Raw genomic sequence first — 25401 nt, 5'->3', positions numbered from 1 at the left:
TTCCCTCTCGCCCTGCAATTTTTTCATTCACGTTTGAGATCAAAACACAAAAAAGGAAATACTGTAAGATGGACCTTTGCGCTGTTTTGTCATGTGGTTTGGCCTTATGTGGCTGTACAGTGTACCATTGTTTCTGCACGACGAGCAGGCAACACAAACCTGATTTGCTTGTTTTGAACTCAGCCGCGTAAGGAACTAAGAAAACTAGCTGAATCAAATTTTCTGCTACTTTGAGACTGTAAATCATCCGTATTTGGTGTGTTCTTTTGATTATAAAAAAAATTACCCTCCCCTGCAGGTTGCTCGAAGTTTTCCATTCCTCTTCTCGGGGAAAGTTCCTCTTGATTCCATTCCTAAGATTAGCAACATTTGAGTCGAGGTGAAGCCTCCATGGGCTTCGGCCAGAAGTCTGATCTTCATTATAGCTAGCGGTCGGATCCAACGCGAGACTCTTTGAGCCCGTAACTTATTTGTTACAACCTGTCGGGTCATTAAATAGCGGGCCAACATCGACGTCACTCTTGCGTTAACTAACATACCAGCGAAGGGCCGGCCAAGTTGAAGCGGTTCTGCCGGACTGATCTTCAATGGAAGCGCAACGCTGCCAGACCAGAATGTGGAAATGACAGGAAGCATGAGGTTTGGCCCAGGGCACCATTCCTTTTTTTTTTTTAACTGCCGCATTTAAATTTCTCCCCCCGGAGTCAGGTCGTCAAAACGTCCCTCTAAAAACTCTTGTGTTGTTAAAAAAAAAGAGAGTACTATTTATTAATACTGTCTGCAGCATGTAATGGAAAAGCAATATTTAGTGCGAGAAGCGCAAATGGAATAAAGGAAATTAACTAATAATAATTTCTGAATAGGCTCTGCTTCGTTTTTTCCTGCCACTAAAAACGCAGCGGCTGTGGAAACTACATAACAAGTGGAAAACAATAAAGAAAGACGAGTCCAAGCCCCGGCTTCAGTCTGGAGCACAAAAACACGGCTGTTGGGGTGGGAGAGGTGAGCCAGGTGGTCCGGTGTCGACACGTCGGGCCTCTCTGGTCCTGGAGGGCGCTGCGGCAGCGTCTGCAGGCTGCAGCCCAGCACCAGCACCACCTGCCTGGGTGGTCAGGTGGAGGTCTGGACCACAAGACGGACAAACTCTGTGGCTTCCTGTTAGCGGGGAGCGTCGTCGTTTTGGAGGTGGTGGCTGACAGGACGGCAGGGAGGAGAAATAGAATTTTTAAAACTCAAATAAATGCTGAATTGTCTGCACCGTGACGGACTGTAGCCTCCCGCCCCCGCGGTTCTTCTCCATCCTGTTCTGCTCCACACAGACTCGTAAACCTCTGTGGAAAGATGCTGCTGCTGCTTCATCCACAGCATGATCCTCTGTCCTCCCGTTTCCTGAGTCAGGAAGCAGCGAGTCTTAAACATAAACACGTACACACACACACACACACACACACACGTCTCCCACTGTAACAGCTGTGGTGTGATGTGTCCCCTCAGTGCGAGTCATACGCAACCTGGCCTCAGCCTGTTTGGCGTTTGCTACTTCAGCAACGCAGTGTCCAGTTTAGTCAACATTGTTGCTTGCCGACAGTGTGGCTGCAGCTAAAATTCATCTTTGCTTTTTCTCATATTGTAGCCGAATGCTGGCCGACTGGTAGGAATCAGAACTTTTTCCTCCTGCTGTTACGTCAGCGTCCTGCGGCGGGTCTCTGGGTTCCCCTCACAGTGTCTCTTGCGGTCTTGCCGTGTTTACCTCATCATTGGCTCACTAACACCAGACACGCCCCCGAAGATGAGCCCGGTTGTGTGACTGCCCCTTCGGACGGTTTCCTGTGCTGAAAGTCAAACGTCTGCACTCGGACTTGCGAGACGACTGAATTTGTCATCAGTGCAGCTGCTGCTACTTTGCACGTCTAGTGTTGGAGGAATGCGCCGTGGTGAATGCGTTCAGTGGTCAGAAAAGGTACTGGGTGAAATTTATGACTGTGTGCGGCGTCTAGCCTGCTAGTGACCCCATCACCATATATTTTGGCTCCTCTCACACGTGTAGAGGTTTCCAACAAAGCATCAGGTTCAGCTGGAAGCCAAAACAGTTTTATGTGGGAGGCTGTAAGCAAAAGGCTCAATGTGCTGTCTTCACTGTATATTTAAAATGTATTATGCATGACGTACACTTTCAAAGAAGCCTTTAGTCACTCCTTTGCGTAACTGTATAATCCAACCAATTGGGTTGGAAGCCTTATTGCCCAGTGTTGTGACTTCGTGCTTCACCAGCACTCGCTTCAAGTAAAGAGTTGATGCTGTTGGTTGAAGGAAAGGGACTGTTTTCGTAACATTTAGTGTAGTTTTTTTTTTTTTTTATTAAGCCTGCTTGTCAGGATGATTTGGATTTGTTCAGACAAAATTAAAATGGAACTGGTTTCCAGAAAATGTGACTTCCTTTGTCGTGATCTGTTTTCACCATCATCCAAGATCCTGAGTTTTTCAGCTTTTCACCTACATTTCTTTCCCTCCTCCTCTTCCTTGTCCTCCTCATCTTGTTTCTTTTCCCTCTGCTTCCTCTCCGACCCTCCGGTTCCTACCGAGTTTCCCTATTTTCTCCCTCACCTGGAATGTTGAGGTCACTCGGAACTCAACCCGCCCTCGGCCCCTTTCAGTGCGTATTTTCCTGAATTTCGCCCTTTTTTTTTGTTTGTTTTTTCAGGAGCTCTCCAGTTGCGGCTGGAACAAGAAGGAGAAGCACAGTTCGGCTCCCAACGTCGTGGCCTTCACCCGCAGGTTCAACCAGGTGAGAGCAGCAGCTGCTGTTTGGAGGGAGAAGTGGTGCACAATAACTCCTCCAGCTCCCCTTCCCTGATGCATCAAGTTGCTAAGTCACCCTGCTAGCTTGCTTTCTTGCCCCAAAGTGGTAGCCTAGCTTGTTTGGCCGCTGTCTAATCATCCTCTCTCAGACTGTTATATGTAATAAGTGGAGCCAGATGAAACAAATTGGCAGGAGGGCACTTATATAGTCCTCTACTGGTCTTCAGCTCTGCCATTGAGGACATGATGATGTGTTTTTTTTTCTTTTCCCCTACTCATGCAGTATTGCATGTCGTGTAATGCCTGTAAGAACATTGCCAGAAGTATGCAGTAAAGTGTTTTCTTGACGACCCACTACCACCTGATTGCCCTGTGAAATCATCGGCAGGAAGTGGCGGCTGATGATGTGAGGGGGTGTTCGGCTTTTCTCTTTCATCTTCATCCAGCGTTTTCCCCCCCTTTTTTTGGTCTTTGGGTTCCTTTCAAGATCCTCTTCGCTTCTCCTCCAGGATAAATATGAGATGTTCAAAGAGGAATGTGTGGCTGTGGGGGGTGGGGTGTGTGGGGGGGTGGAAAGAAGGGCTGCAGATTGCAACCAGCGATTGTGATGTTTTGCTGTGCTCATTTCACATGAAGAAAATGAGCTTGGGATAATGAGGCTCGCGACAAAGTGGCTCTCGCAGCGATCTGAAGACAAATGCTTCTTCCTTTAGTCACCCAGAGAGACCTGCGCCTACCTTGTGTCGAATTCTCCGCTTCTTAATGGCTTTTGTGTGCAGCAAATTGGCTACATGTTAAAAATGTAAAAATAAAAAAATAAATAAATGAATCTGGCAGTTTAAGAGCTGCAAGAAAAAGCTGCGGCTGTAACAATACATGACACTCGTAAAAAATAGCCAGACAAAAACCAGACATTGTCTCATATACTGAAAAATGTTACCCGCACAATGTTACCTACACAGATTTAGCAAAAAAAAAAAAAAAAGAATGGAAATACTTGACATTGGAACTGCAGCATTCCAGATTCTTGGCCAGTCCTCTGCTGAGTCCAGGTCTAGCCAAATGTTCATGTCTCTCGCATCTCATCCTCCCCTTCATACCTTTCAAATTTGCCGTTCCTGCTCGTAACCTGGTGCTCGGAACCGCCGACTGCCACTCGTTTATTTACATTTGTCGTAAAGCATCCGTTGGCTGTGACGCGGCAGTAAATGAAGCGCCGCCGCAGACGCGATGCTCTGCTCCGGAGAATAAATTCTAACCTGTAAAAAAAAAAAAAAAAAAAAAAGCGTTTTGTGCACCCGCTTTACGCCCCACACCCCTCCTTTTTTTTACGTGCATGCTGATCCCAAGTGATGTCAGCGCTGACAAGAGCACGAGCCGTGTATTTAAAGCCGCTGCCTTCGTATTTTATGAGACGCACTTTGTTTCGATTAAACTTGAAAATCCAAGTTGGATGACAGCAGAAACTGAAACAGGCTGTGAACCTGCTGCATGTTTGGCCCTTAAATTATAATCACATTTTACAGTCAGCGGAAAGCTCTGCATAATAAGAGACCTGGCAATAATTGGCTCTTTTAAAGCAAATGATGCAGCCGAGAACAGGAGCCAGAAGTTTCCAGCATTTACGTGTCATTTATTGATTTTCATCTCTGCCTCTGTGAGACCTTTTCCCTTGAAAATTGATCTCGCATGGAATCTGCTTCCCGGAGTTTAGAGCAGCGACAAGAGACGGGACTCGTTTTGAAAGGGGGGGGGTATCGTGTGTTTGAATGACGTCCTCAGTCGGAGAGTCCTCACCTCCGACCTAGCAGAAAGACAAACATGTCGCCGGGGGTCATTTCCAAGAAAACAGCCACAGTGGACGACCTCAGGTGTGTGTGTGTGTGTGTGTGTGTGTGTGTGTGTGTGTGTGTGTGTCCTGAGTGGAACAATATTGAGTCAAAGAGTCAAAAGTTAATGGAGCGCAAAGTCTCTTAAGAGGGAAGAAGAGGGAAGGCACGATGCATCAGCGACGGATCCCATACTCCCACCTCTGCCCCCCCGACCCTCTCCCACACACACACACACACACACACACACACACACACACACAATGATGAGAGTGCACCTGGGTCGTTAGAAGCAGAGGAGCTGGTCACTCTGCCCCTGCACCATGTTATGGGAACAAGGCGTGCAAGACAGCTGGAGGATGACATCCCTCCGAGTCCTGCACTGTTGACGCCAGCTTTCTTTCTCCCCTTACACACACACACACACACACACACACACACACACACACACTCGTACACTCCTCTTCACCCCACCCCACCCCACTTTCCACTGCCTCCCCTTCCCTTCCCGTCTTGCCTCCCCTGAGCTCCAACTGATTGATTTGGTGAGTGTGAGTCGTCTCCACGCGTGTTTCCCCGAAGAAGAGGGTTTCTGGCTCCGAACTCTTGAGAACTTACATGATGCACACACACACACACACACACACACACACACACACACACACAGGCACATTAGCGGTTCAGTTCATTTCCTCTTTAATTTGCATCTCCTTTTTTTCTGTATTTCCAGTGAAGCATTGTTTCTGAGCAACTCATTTAACTGGTATTTTTGCAGGGCTTAACTCCACTTGGCTGACAAAATAACAAAAAACTGCAGATTAGAGCGAGACAGAAGTCTTATCCGCAGTTTGTCTTGTGGCTGAAAAATTCATCATGTCTTCGGAAGAACGTCACACACGGCCAATAATTCTTCCTCTCCCGTCGCTTCTGGAGGATCCCTCCATCTGTTTTCCTGCGTTGCCATGACGCTGACACCTATGTTTGTCTTTTGTTCTGGTTTTTGTTTTTTCTAACTCTCTGGATTTTTTCTCTCCCTGCAGACGAGTTTCTGGGTGGTACGAGAGATCCTGCACGCGCAGACGTTAAAGATCAGGGCAGAGGTGTTGAGTCTGTACATCCGCACGGCCAAGGTACACACACACACACACACACACACACACACACACACACACACACACGAACCCCAACCGTAACCCTCCATCCTTCCTAACCTCGACCTTTGCTTCTTCTCTGTTGCCTCCCAGAAACTGTGCGACATGAACAACCTGCACGCAGTCATGGCGGTGGTGTCGGCGCTGCAGAGCGCTCCCATCTTCAGGCTCACTAAGACCTGGGCGGTGAGTTTATTTACTTTTTTTCTCATTATAACAAGGTTGGCTTCAATAGACTTGGGATGCTGTTGCAAATCATAAGCAGAAAAACTAACATTAGAATCAATACAACAAAAGAGCTCAGCCTAGAAATTATTAGCTGGAACTTGTTTCAAAAATTAAATCGCCCTCTGGCCGCCTTGATATTTTATTTTTATAGGGCCGGTGTCAAATGTTATTTACCATCCAATGATGTGAAACCACATTGCTCATAAACAAATACATATACTGTTGGTCTATTACCAGCATGCTGTCACGGTTCTTGTACCAACTGCCAGGCTGATCTCATATCTCTCCCCTACCAGCTGTGATGTCATGATATCACATTCTGAGCAGAGAGTCGAGCTGTGTTGCTGAAATACTGCGTGGCCTCCTCCCGTCAAGCCGAGCTGCCTGTGCTTACTATGAGCCAATGAAAACTCAACAGTCATTGTGTTTTTAAGTCACTTTATCCAACTCAAAACATACATGTGTATGTTATATCCCATTTTATTCCAATAAATCATTTTAACTCTTGGGCCTTGAATGTTGGTGAAGGACCACAAGCCTTTTTTAATTTCCTATTCAACATGTCGAGCTCTCAACAGAGCCAAATTTGCATCCACAGCCCAAGAAACACACACACACTCAGGATGGTCGCTTTCCGTCTTTGGTCCAGACTCCTCTGTCTGCTCTGCGCACTTCTTGCAGGACTTTTGCTCTTTTTCGGTGGCTCTGAGAAATGGAAAAAACAGACACAAGCATGCGAGTCTCTGTCTGTCTTTGTGCTTCTATGCTCTGCAAAATGCTCCTCAGAGTCACTTTGCCCCTGGAAGAAAATCTGGGTTTTATTAAGTAATATACCTTCATTTTATCCACACCTTGGATGCAAATGACAACATATTTTCGCGACAGCTTGATAGTCATCAAATTGAACTATTTAAACAGACCGTGGATGTGTTTTAAGGGCTTTGCCTCATGTCTTTTTTCCTCTCTGCTCGGCAGCTACTGAGTCGGAAGGACAAGGCAACGTTTGATCGGCTCGACTACCTGATGTCCAAAGAGGACAACTACAAACGTCTGAGGGACTTCATCAGCAGCCAGAGCATGGTCTCCTGTATACCTTACCTGGGTAGGATACATGTTCACTAACACACGCACGCATACAAACCTCCTGAGGCTCAATCACCAAAGGACGCTTCGCTGTCTGCACTTTTTATCTTTACGTCACGTGTTCACTAAGCTACACCTGAGAGACACAAAGCTTTTGAATTTCGGAAAGAGTCAGACATCTATCGCTCAGCACCATCGTCATCGAGAAGAGACTTCTGTTTGGCGGCCCGTACAGAAGCAAACACTGAAAACTGGAGTTTATTAATTGTTTTGGGGTTGTGTTGTTGTTTGTGTTGTTGGCTGTTTCCACTAAATCGCACGAGACCTGCAGCTGAGCTCACAGGTTTGAGGTTCAGATCGGCAGCCAAATATATCTCCTGCTCCTCTGGTTGGAAAGAATAATAACCTCATTTTGAGTCTGTGGATGGCTCTGTGTGTTAGGAGCAGAGATGGCGACCTAGCGAGCTACCTCGTTGCAAGTTCTTCAATTACCATCATAATGTTTCGGCCTTGCAGGCCTGGGACTGCGCCGCCCAGGCGGTGGAGGTCGGCCCTTCCGAGCTGCACTTCCCAGTGAAGGTTTCAGTTTAACAAGTTTAAAGAAATCCTTGTACTGTGTCGTCCTTTTAATCTGTGGACTGTACCGGCCCTACGTTTTAAAAAAAGACGCTTAAAACATTTGGATGTTTCATAATAACGTTGCCTGCTCCACCGCATGGCGTCACCGAGAAATCCCACATGACTAATGGAGGTGAAAGCCTCGCAGCGCCGCACACACGGGCTCTCACGCGTGGCTTTTATGGCCGTACGGTCTGTTCTCGCCGCAGTGTGTGTGTGTGTTTTTTCCCTCCTTTAGTTTGGCAGCTGGCAAACGCTGTGGTAACAAGTATTCGCACAGCAGCCCAAGAAAAAAAAAAAAAAACCCAGAGACCATCAGACCTGTTTGTAGTGAACACAAACATGTAAACAGACCTTGTCCGAGGTGGACGCCTGGCAACGGCGATGGGCTTCCTCGGGGCGAACCTCAGGTCGCTCTGCTGGGGCTTCGCTCACACGGCAGCAGCGCAGATACAAATTAGAATTTTATTTTCAAAATCTGTGTTTGGTCGTTGCATTCAAGCCAGAACCAGTAGGAGCGCTGAGAGCCAACTGAACAACCGAGGCCCGTAAACTTTCCAGGCTGGCCAGTTAAACCATCCATCCATTTTCAATGCCTGCTTATGCCTGAGTTTAGGTTCACAGGGGTCTGCTGGAGTCTATCCTAGCTGTCATAGGGTGAAGGCAGGGTGACACCCATGACCAGTTCACTTCAAGTGAAAATTGCGCGTTATGTTTGGACAGAGGAGGAAATTGATTTTTTTTTTTTTACAAGTAATCAAAGAGAAAACTATAACAACCATTCTTGGCAGCAAACAAACACAAAATGTAATTCTCGTAAATCTCGCGGGACGAGATTTTACGAGAATTACGGCTTATGCGCTTCACACCATTCAATGGAAATGCCTGCAAATCGCAACTGTACTTTATTAAAATTTTTAGAAATGTCGCTTATATTTTGTGAAAAACTGTAATGGAAACACAGCTGCATACACACCTGTGGACAGTTTAGAGTTTCCAGTTCAACTCTACAGTTTTTGGAGTGTGGGAGGAAGCTGGAGAACCCAGAGAGAACCCACGCAGACAGAGGGAGAACATGCAAACGCCACACAGAAAGGCCCCATGCGTCTTTATTAAACCTCATTACATGCGTGAGGGAACAAGACAGACTCTTCCTCTTTGGTCTTTTCGTCAGTGAGTTTGGTGAGTCTCTGGTGTTTTGCTGGTGTGTGCCGACGTGTGACCGGCTGGCTCTGCTCACAGCCAGACTTGGCCAGGCTGGCACATCACAGGACCAGGAGTCGGGAACCGAACCAACGGGCCGCAGCTCTCTCTCCGGAGCTTCGTTCTCCAACTTGAATGCTGTGTGTGCGAAGAGTCAACTGTTTTTCTGGTGGTTTTTCTTCTTCTGTGTTTGACTTCTAATAACAAAGTTGTGGTTGAAGCTGAGGCCAACACTCCGACCCACAGCAGAGGGCTAAAAGTAGTGCTAGTGTTCTTTTTATGTTTTTTTTAATGTGTGGCCATTGAGGAGTGGTTCCTCAAAGACACAACAACACGCGGTGCCGCTACAAAGACTTCCTGCGGTGGTTCTGTTCCTTCTTTTGTAGGTGTGATGTCTCACATCATCCAGGCTGGGGGAGGAAAAAAAGGTGTGTGTGTGTGTGTGTGTGTGTGTGTGTGTGTGTGTGTGTGTGTGTGTGTGTGTGTGTGTGTGTGTGTGTGTGTGTGTGTGTGTGTGTGTGTGTGTGTGTACGCGCAACAGACTTTGATTTCTCCTCTGTGTGCACCCAACCGTGTGCGTGCCTGTGTGTGTTTGCACTCTGACCTGCAATGAGGGCCTGCCAGACACAGTCCCCTCCTGTCTGTCTTGCGCTCATGAGTCTTAAAAGCTCCTGTGAGATTGTTCCTGTTCTCCAGCCAATCATGCAAGGAACAAAGAGCTCACAGAAATGTACAGCTACACACACACACACACACACACACTTTCTTTGACTTTGTCTGCCTGGGCCAAGTCAAGAAAGCAGGTCAGTAGCTCAGCAGAGTCCTGGTTCAGTGAGCATGTTAGCCCTTTTCTCTAGTGCCACATAATGATGTACAAGCAACACTTGAAGAAACCTGACTTGTGTTCGGAAGACTGGCACCCTTGTCACAATGACTTGTAACATGAGTTGAGTTCACATCAAGCCTTTTAATGTGCAATTTAAAGAATAGTAACTAATTAATTTTAAGGAAATTGAGGATTTTTTTTTTTTGTCTTTTTCTCAAGAAGGAGTTAATCTGCAAAATATCGGATGGCAAATGTTGACGATTCATTCATCTCACTGACAGGACAGTTTGTCTGGGTCTATGAGCAGTGGTCCTCGTGGCCACTGAATTGTTGCAACTTGGACCTGGTGACAATGTCGGTTCCTAACTGCTGCTTTGGTTTCCCTCTGCCTCCTCCGGTGGCCGTGCAGCACCGCTCCTGTGACGGCACTCCCTGATTAATCTGCACCAAATCACTTCAAAGAAACAGGGTCACTCACACCATTCTACCATGGTGTCTACAGCGGGCTGGAGGGGGGGTGCCGTGTCAGTCAATCAAAAGTATTTGAAAGAAGAAGTAGCAGTTTTGGTGGTTGGACCCACAGCCGAGGTCCGTGAAATGTGGAGCGGAGCCGAGGCAGCGTGTCAGGTGAGAAGCAGTCAGCTGACTGCCTCCTGTCTCCTCCTGCTTTCTGTGACCCGCCGGTCCGGACGCGGCGGGCAGCCTGTCAACACAACCAGGCAGCGGAGTGCTCGGCCAGCGCAGCTCTGCGGAGTATTTAGAGGCCTGATGGTGAGCACACTTGACAGTTTTGTTTTGTTCCACCGTGTCTGCTGGAGGTTCGGGACCCTAGCCACGTCGGTCAGCGTGCTGTGCAAAACAAATGTTACGAAACTCTCCCCCGACATAATCATTTTTCTTGTCTGCCTGAAAGAATAGTTTGAGCTTGTTACCGCTGCCCTAATTTGCCGTGAAGTATCGAAATTGCATCGCCGTCCACCGAATCGTCAGGATCACTCGGCTTGACTAGCTCTCTGTTCCTGGACCGAGGAGTGAGGTTTCACCGTATTTCAATCCATCTGAGATGATGCTTTTAAATTCCAGGCACGGTGTCCAGGGCGGCTCCGCTCCTGGAACCTGCGCATTGTTGAGCTGCTCCCTCAGGCTGCATGCGTTTGATCAGATCACCCCTTGGGTCTTGCGACTTGGATCGGCGCAGAGTGAGAAGGTCCAGGACGGAGCCATAATTTTCTACATTTGACTCGGTGAAAGAAAACTGGACAATTTCAGTGGAAGGAATGTTTCCCCTCCTCAGGCCCATCTTTATTTTTTGTCCTTTCCACCGAAATCTCTGATCGAACTTGGATTTCACTGTAGCCTGATTCTTTTTTTTGTTTTTTGTTATTTATTTAATATTTAATCCACAGCCTGATTTTTAACACAGCTCCATTTGTGAGCAGAAATGGCTTTCAGTCCTTTATTTAATAAACCCTCCTTGACCCCAGGATTAAAACAGTTGCCATTCATAATATAGTCCATTTTGGACAAACCATTATGGAACCTTTTCTTTAAATTAGTCGAGTGAATACGCGGTGCTCCAGTCAGCTAATGTTTACAAAAGAGTTTAATTCGCTTGAGATGTAAACAGGAAGTGCACGTCACATTCTCCAGTCTTCCAGTCGACTCTGAACATCCACGTTCGGTTTTTGTCCATCAGCTTTCTGCGTCGGGCCAGCCTGTATCAGATTGATCGTACGGAGAACCTTTTTTTGCTAGGCGGGTGGGGTAGGTATAAAAACAACTTGGACTATATTTACTATAAATACATCGATAAATAACAAAGAATGTCAGAGATACAACATGATGTGAACACTTGGCCTGAGCGGAATCACGCCTCTTAAATTACCCTTCACAATTAAAGAAAAAAAAAAAAAAGGCAAAATATTTACAGAGTCGGCTGAGCCACACGCGTCGGGGCTGCAGGAAACCCCAAGAGATGCAGATTAAACTAAAACAAAGCAAAAAAAAATTCAGCCCCTGGACATAGATCCTGGAAATTGCACTCAAACATCTCAGCACATTAGAAAAAAAAACGTTGGTGTCAGTGGTACTCCTGACGTACTCAATAGTACTCAAAGTAACTGAAGAAGTCACTGTTAGCTGCTCCAAAGAAGTACCAGGTCTGTGGTGAGGGAGTGTCTCCCATACTCTGATTAAAACCCCTGTGTGTGTGTGTGTGTGTGTGTGTGTGTGTGTGTGTGTGTGTGTGTGTGTGTGTGTGTGTGTGTGTGTGTGTGTGTGTGTGTGTGTGTGTGTGTGTGCACGTTGGATCACATGAGAGTGATATTTGAGCGCCCAGGGGAGCTCGACAGACCGTTAGCGTTCGAACGGACAGGATCTGGGGGCGAGGCTAATTAATGAAAGTAACGCCACTGTTCTTCAGCTCATCGCAGGAGTTATTCTAGACCGCTGTGCTGCCGCCGCCGGCCGGCCGGTCGGCTGGGGTCTCTCGTCCAGCCACCTACATATTTATACAGCACCATATCTTACAAGATTGGTTGGCAGGAATTCATGGTTCGTTTCTTTGGCTTTTTATGGTATTTGTGTATAAGTAGATTAAAACGACAACAAAAAAGAAAATATGAAAGTAAAACTAAAGTGGGTCGAAGGAAACCAGCAGTCAGCCATGTTTTCACTCGATGGGCCGGATCATGAGGCGGACCGACTTGAGCGAGTAGAAACCTCCTCCGTATTCAGCCCAGAAGATCCCGTCCTGGAATTTGCTGCGGTAAACTCCCCCGCTGTACCACACGCCGTTCAGGTTGGTCTGGCCGCAGGCGTTGTACCACCAGCCGCCCTTGTGGAAGTGGGCGCAGTTACCTGGCAGAGAGGGAGGCAACGCAGCGCCGTCAAACTGTTGCTTTTGCTTTTTGGTTGTGCAAAGAGCTTCTGTTGGATGTGATTTTTACGAAAGAGTATTAGGGCCACAAGAAGAGGAAAAAAATCTAACAGGAAGGAGATTTTTATTAAGTTTTCATTACAAGTTTTAAATTGAAATTTTGTAAATAAAGTCGACTTTAATAAAATAAAGTCGTTTTTTTTTTAATAAACTACAAATTTCGTGAATAAAGTTGACGCAAATAAAGTGGAAATTGGCGAGTAGACTGGATGGATGGTGGATTAACCCAGTCACCCACAGTTAAAAGTAAACTGCTGAAAACAGGTGTATCCCACAATTTCACCCACAGTAATCAGGAAAACTGGTGAAAACAGAAGTACGCCACGAGCCTTGCACGCAGAGCCTTTCGACTTTATTCTCGACATTTCGACTCACTCCACATTGACATTAATTGCAAAATTTCGATTTTATTCACGAAATTTCGTCTTTAATCTCGAAATTTAAACTTTATTTTCAAATTGGAAATTAAAAAAAATAAATAAATAAATCTATCTTAATTTTTTTTCTCTTCTTGTGGCCCTAACCCTGTTCTGTAGATTTTAGTGCTATACAAATAAAGTTGATTAACTGATTTAAACCTGCCGAATACAAAGGACGGGCCTGATTAGAAGCTTTCTGTAGCACACGGGGAAAACCACAACAACGACTAGAAATCTATCCACTCACCGGAGAAGGCGTCGCGGTCGCGGTCCAGCGAGGTGAACTGTTTGCCGTTGTGGCTGCTGAAGGAGTCGCCGGCGTTGCCCTGGTAGGTGCCCAGCCGCAGCCGGTAGCCCTCGCTCTCGGACTCGATGTGGAAGCTGCTGTACTCGGCATAAACCTTCTTCCCCGTCCAGTCCTCCAGCTCCACCATCAGCTTGTAGTCGCCCTGTTTGCCCAGGTTGTAGATGTTGTCCAGTCCCAGCCAGTGTTCGCTGTCTATGTTTCCAAAACCCCTCTGACAAAAGAGAGGGAGAGGAAAAAAACAACAAAACCACCTCCTGTTATTACACTTAAGTTGCGGCTAATGCTCAAATGGGAGTGCACTTTTTTGTGTTCAGGCACGGAAAAGGAATTGCGATGGCGGAGTGCTGAAAAGACGCGTCTCTTTACTTTGCGGTCAGCCAATTTAAATCCTGTCCAGGGAACACGAAACGGCAAACGGATGGAGTGAGGTCAGCGAGGTTTTACAGCTTTCATAGCCCGAGTGGAGAGTTTAGAGATGCCTGGTGGTGCATCAACCCAAGCATAATCATATCTGGTTATTGTCCACCGTTTCCCACTCGGGGGGCCTATTAGCCGAGCAGCAGGGGGCACTGATGATGTTTTTTCCGAACATTACTTTGTGGGAGTATTCATTTCTAAATCTAATATTATGACAGAGAGGGGAAACTCTCGGCCGGAGAGATGTGGAATAAAGTCTGAGGCGTTAAATGTTGGCAGGACTGATATTCTGTCCTTTTTATTATTTCTTTTTGCTCTCTGCGTTACATAACGCTGCCTATTTGTCTTTGTCTCCCTCTTGATCTGTGAGATTCTGGGTTGAAATTGAAGAGATGGATATGAAATATTGAATGGGCGATTCTCCAGTGGGGCGCAGCAGTGATTTGCATACATTTGTATTCAAGTTTCTGTCTGCAGTTTTTTGGGGCGACTTCAGTGAGAGGCTCCTCCTGAAGCTGTTTATTTCACACTCAAGATTCCCGCTTTGTGGACATTTTCTCAAAACATCTTTTGATCCTGGGATCTCGGAGCAGATCAGCAAACAAATGAATGCAAATCTTACCGCACGCGTAAAGATAAAATGGCAGTTTTCCCGTTGAAACCTTTCTGGGTTATTGAGCCCAAATTTCCCGCCTGAGCCTGGACTCACTTTGTAGTTTTCCCAGTTTCGAAAGAAGTTGACGGAGCCGTCTTTCCGCCTCTGCAGCACGGTCCACCCGCCGTTGTCCAGGTTGTGTTCACACCAGGCTTGAATCAGTTGGTCGCTGCCGTCGGTCTTCAGCAGGTACATGCCGCTGGTGCTGTGTCCCGCTTGTCGCACATGGAAACAGTCTCTGAATGGACCTGAGGGAGGAGATGGTTATAGAGGCCCATAACAAACACAGTTCAATAGAAAATGTGATGTGTTCACCAGTCGTTGGTGTTTATAATTCAGAGCTACTTGCACCTCACATACTGTTGGTTTAGTATTACTCTGCTTTCAACAGTCTTTGTGCTCTTTTGATGCATCATGTAAATATATGAAAGATCATAATCTTGGTCACTGAAGGACAAACGATTTGTCCAATTTTCTCGTGTTGTTTCCAATTTTAAGAAATTCGGAATATGTGATTCCTAATGATGAGCACAAAGGAATCTCTGACTGTGTGCTTCTGTGAACAAGTTTTTTGTTTCTATCTTTGGCTGTTGAAATTGTTCTTCTTGACCTCTTCAACATGACAGCTAGTCAAAGACAATATCTCTGATTTTGTGGCTGCTTCTAAGCCGTAAGTTGCTTTGCTATCAAAGTGGAGCCTCGTCAGCTGTGAGCAGTGCTCGGTGTCGGTCTGAACGGAGAAGACTCAGTAGAACTTGATCGTTCTGCAATGATGGGTTCAACTTGAGATATGAGTCTGATTGACTGGATCAGGTATGGGCAAACTATGGCCCGGGTGCCATATGTGACCTGTTAAGCCTTGTAATTTGGCCCATCTTACTTGAAGGAAGTAAGTAATAAAATAACTGTATTTCATCCATTTTTTTCAGCGTTTTAAGAGTCATTTCAGTAAGAGCTAAATACTATGGGGCTTCTAAGACTCTGATTTTGTTGTCATGCTTTAGTTCATTTTAAATTGACTTTAAAACACATGTTTTATACATATCCCTTGATAAATTTGTTTTTCCTAAGAGGTGGGTCACTAAAACACTCAATCCATCTGCTTCTGCTCCGGGTACTCTGTCCAATTTTACAACCCATTGTGGCCCAACAAAAGTCAAAAAGTAGATGTTGATGACGAAAGTGAATGCCAAAGCCACTGCAATGCAGCCAAATGAGATTCAGAAAATGGTGTGATTTGGTTGCAGTCAGTGCGAGTATTATTGTGTTTCCATTTCTGCAACGCAACACGATACTGTACACTATCCACCATCTATTGCAGACTGCAGGCCCCCTCCCCTTCCATTTTACATAATTATGGACTATTTGCACGCGACTGGACTGTCAATATTTCATATGCACTAGCACTGTTGCACTTTGGTGTTTGTTTATTTATGATTATTGTTATTGATGCCTGTGGTGATGGGGGTGCTCCAAACAAATTTCGTTGTTTAACAATGACAATAAATAACTTGAAACGATAAGATAAAAACGAAGCCTGGAACTCTGGGTTCCCACTCCTCCGTCTCTACCTCCCAGCGCTCGTCCCCTCAGTCCAGTACGTACCGTCGGAGGTGAGCGTCCCCTGCGGCGGCGGGTTGATCCCGAACGGACTGGCGGTGGGCGAGTTTGCGCGCGAGCCCCCCCGGGAGAAGGCCCCGTGCCGGTTGTTGTTGTTGTCCCGCTGGATCTCGTTGGTGAAGCGGCTGTTGACGTTGATGCTCTGCGGCACCACCTGCACCAGCGGCGGCGGTGGCGGCACCGCCGGCAGCTGCTCGCCGCGGCCCAGCGTCCTCAGGCACTGCTCCTCCAGCGCGGCGATGAGCACCGACTGGTTGTTGACCACGCCGGCCATGGCGGCGTAGCGCGCCTCCAGCTCCCTGTAGCGCGACGCCAGCCGCATCATCTCGGAGGTGACGTTCAGCACGCGGTTCTCCAGCTGCGCCAGCTCCAGCGAGTTGTCCCGCTTGCGGATGATCTCGTGCAGCAGCTGCATGTAGAGCTGCGTCACCCGCGAGTTCATGTTGCGGCTCTCCTTGCGCAGTAGCTTCATCTCGCCCACCAGGTTGCCGTCCACGTCCACCACCAGCTGCAGCGTCTCGATCTCGCGCCGCTGCTTGCTCAGCACATCGCGCACGTCGGCGATGTCCATGCGGGTCACTCGGTCCTTGTCCGGCTCGGGGCCCGTGGTGCTGGCGCAGATGGGGCCTTAGGACGGATGGGAACCATTATTGTTTCTCGACAGATCAGACTGAAGTATGTTTTTTTTTTTTGTTAGGGTTCGTTTGTCTGCTCGAACCTGTGATCCTTTGCTCCGGCACCAGGAAGGTGTAGGAGCACTTCTTGGCGTCGGGGTTCAACGGGGCCCGTTTGCTCCGGTGCAGACTCGGCTCCTTGGTCCTCCGGGCTTCCCTGGAGCTCCTGCACTGACTTCCTCCCCAGATGGAAAGGCAGAGCAGAGCGCACAGGCTCCAGATTTGGCCCTGCATCGCTGCTGGCTGGTGGACCGAGAGGGTTCCGCTGGTCTGCAAGAGGGCAGGATTGTTAGAGACACATCTTTAAAGTTTTGACATCATTATCATTATTGTTATTTGCATTTAGAGTCCATTAACCTGCTGAGGGGAGAATTGACAGAGAAGTTCTTGTTTGATATGATTCAGCCGACGCTGGCAAATGTGCAGCGGCCGACCTGTCAAGTCGTTTAACCGTTTTGTGCTGTTTATGGACAGATGCAGAAAACCTTTTTACTTTCAGCCCACTTTACAAAAGAGTGTGAGGTCTGCTCTCTGTCTGCTGACAGCCACCTCGCTTTTCTGCCTTCTTGTCAAGACCCCCTCCACCACCCACCCACCCAGCTAAAGTCCTATACTGTGTCATTCTTGGCTGTGCATTATCTGTGGTATTCTGCTCCTAATTTTGTGTTCTTTTGATTATTTTGTTTCTCGTCTACTCGGGATCAAACATCTCGTCTCATCTTTTATCTGACTGCTGGAATCACAATATGTTGACACATCAGCGCATCACTTCTTTCTCCAACAAATAGTCATGTGGCTTAAATAAATGTGGGTTTCAAACGGGCGTCATTAAATAGTTGAAACGCAACTCCGTACAAAAGCTAAAGTGAGTCATTTGGATGCGTCACTGTTTTCCTTTTTTCTTTTCCTGCTTGAGCATCTCCTCAAAAATCCATCGTGGTTCATCATGGCCTCGCTAAATTTAAACATGTGTTTAATTTTTCTCTCCTTACACAGTGAGATTGCTTCATACCATCATAGGCATCAATCAGAGACTCTCCTTCCCTTCCCGCTCATGTATTTTTCTACCACCATGAGGCTTTGTTGTCCTCAGTGTCCCTCCCTCTCACACGCTGGCCCTCGTCCAGATCCAGTTTCCTGCGAGGCCGCTCAAACGCGCACCGCGGGTGCCGCCATCCAGCCGGGGGGAACGTTGAGCCGGCGGCAGGATTTGCGTTTCACTTGAAAGATTTTGCAGATGCGCGCACGCCGTCGAGCCGCCGCGGGGGGTCAAAGGGAGGCGAGAAAAACAGTTTCTCCTCGCCAGCCGTCGAATCGTCTTCTGGCCTCGTCTATTTTGAGCCGCGCCGCTCCTTCGTCTCCCTCCGCACCCCCCCACCCCACCCCAACCTCGCCGGATCCCACTTCTGTTTCTCATCAGCGCACAAACACACACACACACCCGTGCACGCACAGTAGCCCATTGAACACCTCGGCGCAGAGCCGCACAAGGCCAAGATTGTCTCGCCGTCCTAATCCACTCCATCACTCCTCAGTCAGCCTCTGCTCCACTGTCACGTCATTAGCCTCTGAAAGTCAGTGGGTGGGGGGGAGGGAGTTGAGGGGTTGTCCTTTTTTCTTGCCTGCGCTGTGACGCCATTGTGGCTCCACTGGAATTTTGGCATTCAATATCATTTTGAACGGCTGCGAGCCGTCCCGCTTTCCTCAACGTCCAGCCGTATTTTCATGCTCCTCCGTTTTATTTTTCCCCCCCAGCGCTTAATGCTTCTGACAGCGTAACCCGGTACGCCGTGATCGCCGACTCCCAGGCCGCCGCCGCCGCCGCCGCCGCAGCTAACGACTTCAACAGGGCCGTCAGCACGTCGGGCAGCGTTGCAGCTCATCTATCAGCTGTCACCTCGTCCGTTTTCCCCTTTCTTTCTCCTCCTCCTCCTCCTTTCTCTGCCCCCGCCGTCCCTCTCTGGCCGGTTCTCAGTATGCAGGGCCTCGTCTCTTTCGCTGAACCACAACATATCAAAGGCATTCCAGGGGACGTGGAGGTCACGAGTGTGTCTCCAGGTTATAAGGTTTTTTTTTTTTACAGTGTGTCCTCAGAGCGAGCGGAGCAGCTTCTCCTTCTTCTTCTCCTTCCTGGCCAACAAACTGGAACCAAACTGGTGTCCAGGGTCTTAGTGGAGCCTGTTTAACGACCCTAATGCCCTCTTGTGGTAATAAAACATTGCGCATATTAAAGTGTCGACCGCCCCCCAACGGCTCTCTCTTGCGTTGGCACGTCACATGTTCTCCATGACATTTGTTTGTGTTGTTCCCAGCTTAGTTTATTGCAAAGGAGTCGCCGTAATGAGTCGCAGTTGTGCAAGGACTCGTTCAGCAGAGGACGGCGCCGGTCGAGCAGCGTTTGTTTATCCCCCCCCGACGCACTTAATCGTTGCCGATTCGGCTTCCAGCACACGGCGTGCGGATACGTTTTCGTGCGCACGTACGTTTGCGGCTCTGAGGATTTTGGGACAAAGTCGTGGGTTTGGCCCACATGCGCAATTACAACATGTCTAGCGTACCTTGGCAACAGTGAGCAGCGTTCCTCTGATGTTTCTTGCAAGCTTTACTTTAGTTTTTTTGTTGGTTTTTTTTTAGCATGAAAGAAAGATTGCTGCAAAATATGATTCCAGTGATCAAAAAGATGTTGCTTCCCGACTTTGGAAGGTGCGAATGCGAAGCTTGTTTTGGGGGGAAGGAGGAGAAGGAGGAGGAGGAGGGAATGAAGGGCTGTGCTTCAGAAAGAAAGCGCAGATCTAAACAGAAAGCAGAGACGGCAGCAGCTCGGAGATGGAGCGGATGAGAGAAAATGGGTCATGGCCCTTTTTACCTTCCTGCCTTGGCACTGTGACATAACTTTGGACAGAACATCTCAGAGGGGAACCTCATCCTGCCTCTATTCTTTCGACTGACCTGCATTTTTCCCTCTCTTTTTCTAACATTTTACATCCTTTTCCCTTCTTTATCGTCTCCTCTCCTCACCGCCTGTGTAATGTATAACGGCACATTTGAATTTGAATTGACAAAATTGAGCAATAAAACCAAACCAGGGAAAGCAATTACATCTTCAATTATAGTAGGATTTAGCACATTTCTCCAGGCTCCACCGGGCCTGTAAACAGCTCTTGTGTTCGTTGTGCGTGTGTGTGCGTGTGTCTCTGTGAACAGTTTGTGGTAGGCAAGAAACCCCTCCCTCTGCCTCCCCCATCCATCGCCTTATATTTTGGCAACAGTATGAGTTTCATAAGTCTTTTCAAGTGCGCCGCTGGGTCCTCTCGCCGGGGACGCTTATTAAAACGTCAGAAGTCATATGACAGTGGTGACTTTTTAATTGCCCGCCTGCCTCTTGCCCACCGAGCTATACTGAACTCGGCTGCTGACGTCACAGCAGGCCGTGTGGGTCACCTTTATGCGGAGATAACTTCTTTTACCGCTTTGTTTCCGACGCTCCTTTTTTTCTCACAGCTGGAAATTGCTGGAAATAGTTTTTTATTTTTTGTTACAGTCGCTCAGGCCCGCGAAAAATAATCCTCTCGGCTTGAAAGCGCAAATGTGTGTCTGCAAGTCTGGCTGCCTCTGTATGTTTTAGAGCGTGCACATCTTGTTTTCCTTGTTGGTTTTATCCAGTGGTTCAAAACAAGCCTGAAACTTTCATGAAAGCTCTCTTCAGCTGCATCGCTCTTTTATTTACAACAGTGATGGCTTTTCGCTCGCTGCCTCCAATTTTAGTTTGACTTGTTTTCAAATAATTATCAACCAACGCTCTGTCCGCAAATGACACAGCCTGTGACTTTGCTTCCGCCTCGTCTTCTTCCTTTGCGCGCGACTTTGCCTCAACTGTTGCTGCTGATTCGCGGCCGTCCCTGGTAGCGGGACAGGAATGATATATTTCACTCAGCGCCTACGTCGAGGAAACGCTCCCAGACCTCATCAAGTAAGACGAGCCTTTACGTTACAGCCGGACAGGGGAGATTTGTCACGCTTCGCTGGCTAAACGACATAATGGATTTTAGGTGTTCGCTCAGAAGAGGCAGCCGTATATCACGACCGCCACCGCACCTCGGGCTGCGCCGTGCTCTAAAGGAAAAAGACATTGTGGCCGAGGCCGATTGCTTCATAAACAATGGGAATTAACAGCTTACATTACTGCGCTGACTCACCAGCTCCAGTAATGTCCCTTCTTAACAGCATTAATTTTTTTCCCCCTCCAGTACCTGAGTAGTCTGAATATTGTATCTGCCCACCAACACTAGAGAGTCGCAATAAACCAGCCCTGCACTGAGTCTGACCCCTCACAAGCATCGCGATCACATCCCCCGAATGGCCGTGTGCTTGACTTTACTTATCACCTATTCATAATATTTTCAACAGCCTTTAAAACGACTTTGTGACCCGCATTCATTCAATATTCTCTGTCAGGACGGCCGCTGTGTACGCGAGGAAAAATTATATCATCAAATCGTCTGCACTTTCTGTCTCTGCACCAGCTCGCGTAATATTATGCAGAGTGCACTGGACTGTTCATGCATGAAAGGGGCGAGCAAACCAACCGTGGCCGACGTGGGATTAAAGACATAGTCATGCAGCCACAAGGTTCTGGCAGTGTGTGTGTCTGTCAATCGGCACTGATAGAGTGTTACTACCGTCTCAGGCCCTGAAGACTGATGCCTTGCACGTTGACAAGCCTTGGAAAATGTATATATATTTTGATGGCAAACACCCCCCGCCAACCTCAAAAGACCGCTCTTGGTCCTACTTGAGTCTTCCCAGTCCATACTAGTGGAATAAAGAGATAAATAATAAAGAAATAAAGTAAAGTGAAAACAGTTGGATTCGTCTGGAGCAGAGAAGTGGATTTTCATCTGTTCGGTAGCTCTAGCGTTCCTCCCACTTATCACGTTCACATGGAGCCCAGCCCGGCTGAGTTTTCGCCACGGCTGAGCCAAGCGTCCTTCCAGCAAAGATCGCGCACGTGACTGCCGCTGCTCACTGACGACGGTCAGAGAAAGGACCGAGCCAAACCGTGCACGAAGACCACCGTCGGCCAAAGACTGTGGCCGATGGTTCCCCGGGAGGAGACGAGCACAGCGTAGGATGGTTGGGAGTAAGACCAATGCCCGGCCTCAGCTGTCAGGTTTGGGTTTTTTTAACAGTCGTTAAACAAAAAAGTCAAACATAAATAAATCAAAAGAATCTTCCCCAAAAAACCTCCTCTTTGACGGAAGCCAAAGAAACCACGTGATCCAGAGAAACACTTGTGCCGTTGTCAAAAAGGAAATACCTTGCACAGTATCACTACGGCACATATCAGGAATACTTTTCTCTAACTAAAGCTGCTGATTGGACCCAGAGCCTCAAACTACACTCAAAGAAAATCAAGAATCAGGGTGGAAAAACCAAGAGGGGCCTGGGTCAGATGAGGTAGTTCTGCGCAGGAAGACGTTTGGTTTGCGGCTTGAATGCAACAAAGCGCTCCCTCCTCCCCCGTGCTCTGCCGCCGCCTCCACGACTCCCTGTTAGTAGCGAGCAGGGACCCCCAGATCTCCCCGAGGCCCCGCGGACCCCATATGTTTTCCTTTTTCTGCGGTGAAATTCTAAACACGTAGTCTAATGTCGGGGGGTCAGAGGTCTGAATGAGGGATTTGGGCGCAGACCCCACCCTTCCTCTTACCTACCACCGCCGCCTGCCACCCCTCGCCGGTCCACCCCGACAACCCCCGCAATCAATCGGCCTTTTGTGGGTGGGGGGGGTCGGGGAGGAGGGAGGAGGAGTTCCCTTCTTTTTCTTCTCCTTCTTCTCCTTCTTCCTCCTTTCTCTCCTGCACACACACTTCTGACTTACACGCAAAGGAGGAGTTGTTACAGGAGGGATCAAGTGAAGAGACTCCATCTATCAAACTCACTTCAATCCTTCTCCATCTGACAGTCAAAACCACTCAGCCTGATCCTCATCTCCAGCTCGGCCCACTTGGCTCCGCCTGTTCTCTCAGTTCAGACGTGCGAGCAGGACGTGACATTAAGTGTTGCGTAAGACAACGCGCACATCATCTTAAAACCAGACTGTTATCTCAAACGCTGTTTAGGATCAGAGTTCCAAAGAAGAGAGGAGAGAGAAAGAGAGGAGGAGGAGGAGGGCCAGGACAGAGAGGAGAGCCAGGTTGATGGACTCTGGAGATGTGATGCTCTTGATAAAGACGTTCGTTTGGCCTGGGACACCCCCACCCCCCACCCCCAACCCCCTTCTACTTAAAAGTCTCCCCCATGAGTCGCACATGTTTTCTGTTAGCGGCACCGGAGGACGACAAGGAGGAAGAAGAAGAAGAAGAAGAACTCATTCTCGCTGTGCACACTCGACTCCACCTCGACTTGTTTGTCCTGACCTCCTGTCCTGACCTCCTTCCTCCCTACGCTGACCCGTTCGCTCAACTGTGTCCGAGCTTCTCATTAGGTGGAGAGGCGGGGAGGTGGGGGGTTTTGGGGTGGTGGTGGTGGAAGGGGTGGTGGGTGGGGGGGGTGCTAAACGAGCTCCCTGCTCTCTGGCTGAAGACCCGGCTTTTCAAAAAAGAAGCTGGTTAAAGGTTAAAGCACCGCTTGCAAAGGAGCACCAGGGATCTTCTCTCTCTCTCTCTCTCTCTCTCTCTCTCTCTCTCTCTCTCTCTCTCTCTCTCTCTTTCGCTCACCCTCTTACCACACGCGCACCTGAATACTGGCATCCATCCGTGCGTCTGTGCTTTGCTGATGAGATCAACTTTTAAAGGCTGCACACACACGCACAGAAATGCACGCACGCATACACACCCCGCGGTGGAATCCTGAGGTGGAAACTGGCCCACATGGCCCACCAACCGCAAGCCCACAGAAGTCTGATGTTCACTCAGCGAGCTGTCCAGAGCCCTGCTTAATCCTTGCAATGCATTACCTGACCACTTCAGTTTTCTATTAGCTTGTCCCGGAGGTGGGGGGTTACAAAAAAAAAAAAACCTGTGTCGGAAAGACATCACACAGAAACAATGTGGGTATTTAATGGTCCAAGCCAAAGGTTGGTTGGTTTTATAGCTCACGACTGGTTGTAATGAGCGCCGGAGTCTTAAGTTCCCAGCGGAACTGCTGTGAAGCCTAAAAGTTCTGGATGTTTGTGAGGTTTCATCACCCACTTAGGACAAAATAAACAAGACTTGTTTTTTTTTTTTTTTGTCTTTTACAGACTCCTGAGTGTGTCTGTATCCCCCGCTAGTGGCGGTTAAACAGAGATCCACAGATGTGGTGATGTGAAGGAAACACTTTGTGGAAACTTGTTGTTTTCCAGCAGGACGTAACCAGCTTCCGTCACATCGCAGCCCGGTGAAGTAAAAGTGATGCTTCAAACACGAGGGAATCTTTACGCTTCACCTCAGCCTTTAGCCAAGGAGACACCTCATCACCGCCAGGTGATGGTATTATCGATGCAGCTGCTGCTGTGATTTCAGCAGATAAACTCTCTGAGCGGCCAGAATGAGACGGTGCCGCGTCAGGGAAAACCGAAAGCGGTGAGAAAATAAACAAGGCTGCCTCCGCTCGGCTTAAATCTCTCCATCTGATCAGATCAGCCTCCCTCAAGTGTTCGGCTGGAATGTCACATTTTTCTCTCACTTCACCCCTTCACCCCTTCCTCTTTGTTGCTTTCTTTTTCACTTGCCATCCTTCTCAGTCAAGTTGAACAATGCAGGCCAAAAACCTTTCAGAACTAATAATGAATTGGCCCCGTGCACACTGCAAAATGCCAGGAAGTCCAAATGCAGCCGCTGGACTATTTTCTTTCTTGTCTTTCTTTCTTTCTTTCTTTTTTTTGCTGTCCTCCTCACTCGTGGACATGCCTTGTCACATCATCCCATGCAGTAGGTCACTCAGCAGCGGCGGCGCATGCACAAGCGAAGGCAAGAGTTCAGGAAGTCTGAAGTCGAACTTGCTGCTTGAGTTTGCAGCTGCAGTCACAAAATGTCCTTACCTCTCGAAAGCCCCTCACAGCTCACAGGCACACATTGACATGCTGACACACACACACACACACACACACACACACACACACACACACACACACACACACACACACACACACACACAAAATCCATGAAACAAACTGTGCAGTAGAGGGAAAACAAAAAACCTTGGCATTGTTTACCTTGTTGTCACCCCGGTGGAGGGTGTGTGCGCCTCTTCCCTGCAGTTATACTTTCACGTGTGTGCTGTTGTGTTTCTTCACTGAGCTGCAGCCGTCAGGACTCATCTCTGGCCCAGTCCTCCGAGGTCCTTCCCCTTCTCGGGCTCCCCCTCTTTCTTCTTCAGCTGACAAACGGTTCTTTCTTTTTTCCCCCCTACTTCTTTGTGTGTGTATGTGAGTGCGTGTGTGTGTGTGTCTTTCTCCTGCCGAGGCCCTCACTTCCGCGAGGACGCGCTCCTCCCAATAGACTCAGCTGTCCTGGGGCTGGGGCTGGGGCTGGGGCATGGTTCAGCAGCCGGCCACTCCAGCAGGCAGACTGAGCTGTGACGACTGCTGCCTTGACTTTTTCCACAAAGGATGGGGGAGACCCGAGAAAGAGGGAGGGGAAGCGGTCGGAAGAG

General features: G+C 48.2%; 2 protein-coding genes and 1 long non-coding RNA gene across 5 annotated transcripts in view; 1 reads left to right on the top strand and 2 right to left on the bottom strand.

Annotated features, from left to right (window-relative positions):
* Positions 1-25401, top strand: part of ralgps2 (Ral GEF with PH domain and SH3 binding motif 2) — a 63224-nt gene that overhangs the window by 25699 nt on the left and 12124 nt on the right. For all 3 annotated transcript variants that reach the window (XM_076039266.1, XM_076039267.1, XM_076039265.1), the window contains exons 6-9: positions 2702-2785; positions 5669-5758; positions 5873-5965; positions 6983-7109. In XM_076039266.1, the coding sequence (XP_075895381.1) occupies positions 2702-2785; positions 5669-5758; positions 5873-5965; positions 6983-7109 (394 nt within the window). The remainder of the gene's footprint in view (positions 1-2701; positions 2786-5668; positions 5759-5872; positions 5966-6982; positions 7110-25401) is intronic.
* LOC142897173 (uncharacterized) lies at positions 3639-6320 on the bottom strand. The gene is made up of 3 exons (XR_012928427.1): positions 6242-6320; positions 4426-4603; positions 3639-4058 (listed from the first exon to the last, which is right to left on the bottom strand). It is a non-coding gene; the product is annotated as an uncharacterized LOC142897173 (long non-coding RNA).
* angptl1a (angiopoietin-like 1a) lies at positions 11099-25242 on the bottom strand. Its single transcript, XM_076039268.1, has 6 exons — positions 24962-25242; positions 16812-17037; positions 16079-16720; positions 14528-14721; positions 13342-13612; positions 11099-12596 (listed from the first exon to the last, which is right to left on the bottom strand). Exons 2-6 carry the CDS (start codon positions 16999-17001, stop codon positions 12409-12411), a joined length of 1485 nt encoding a protein of 494 aa, XP_075895383.1. The 5' UTR covers positions 17002-17037; positions 24962-25242; the 3' UTR covers positions 11099-12408.

Source organism: Nelusetta ayraudi, unplaced genomic scaffold (genome assembly GCF_046127955.1).
Source record: "Nelusetta ayraudi isolate G7.1 ecotype Tasmania unplaced genomic scaffold, CSIRO-AGI_Nayr_v1 ptg000059l, whole genome shotgun sequence".
NCBI lineage: Eukaryota > Metazoa > Chordata > Actinopteri > Tetraodontiformes > Monacanthidae > Nelusetta > Nelusetta ayraudi.
The sequence above is the reverse complement of the archived record's forward strand: the minus strand, read 5'-3'. Positions and strand labels throughout refer to the sequence as shown.

Excerpts from the sequence above, each read along its gene's own strand:
- angptl1a (XM_076039268.1), bottom strand. The coding sequence starts at position 17,001 with ATGCAGGGCCAAATCTGGAGCCTGTGCGCTCTGCTCTGCCTTTCCATC. Across the intron at positions 14,722-16,078 it reads GGGGACGCTCACCTCCGACG|GTCCATTCAGAGACTGTTTC; the intron begins GTACGTACTGGA and ends CTCCTCCCTCAG. Across the intron at positions 13,613-14,527 it reads GAAACTGGGAAAACTACAAA|AGGGGTTTTGGAAACATAGA; the intron begins GTGAGTCCAGGC and ends CTCTTTTGTCAG.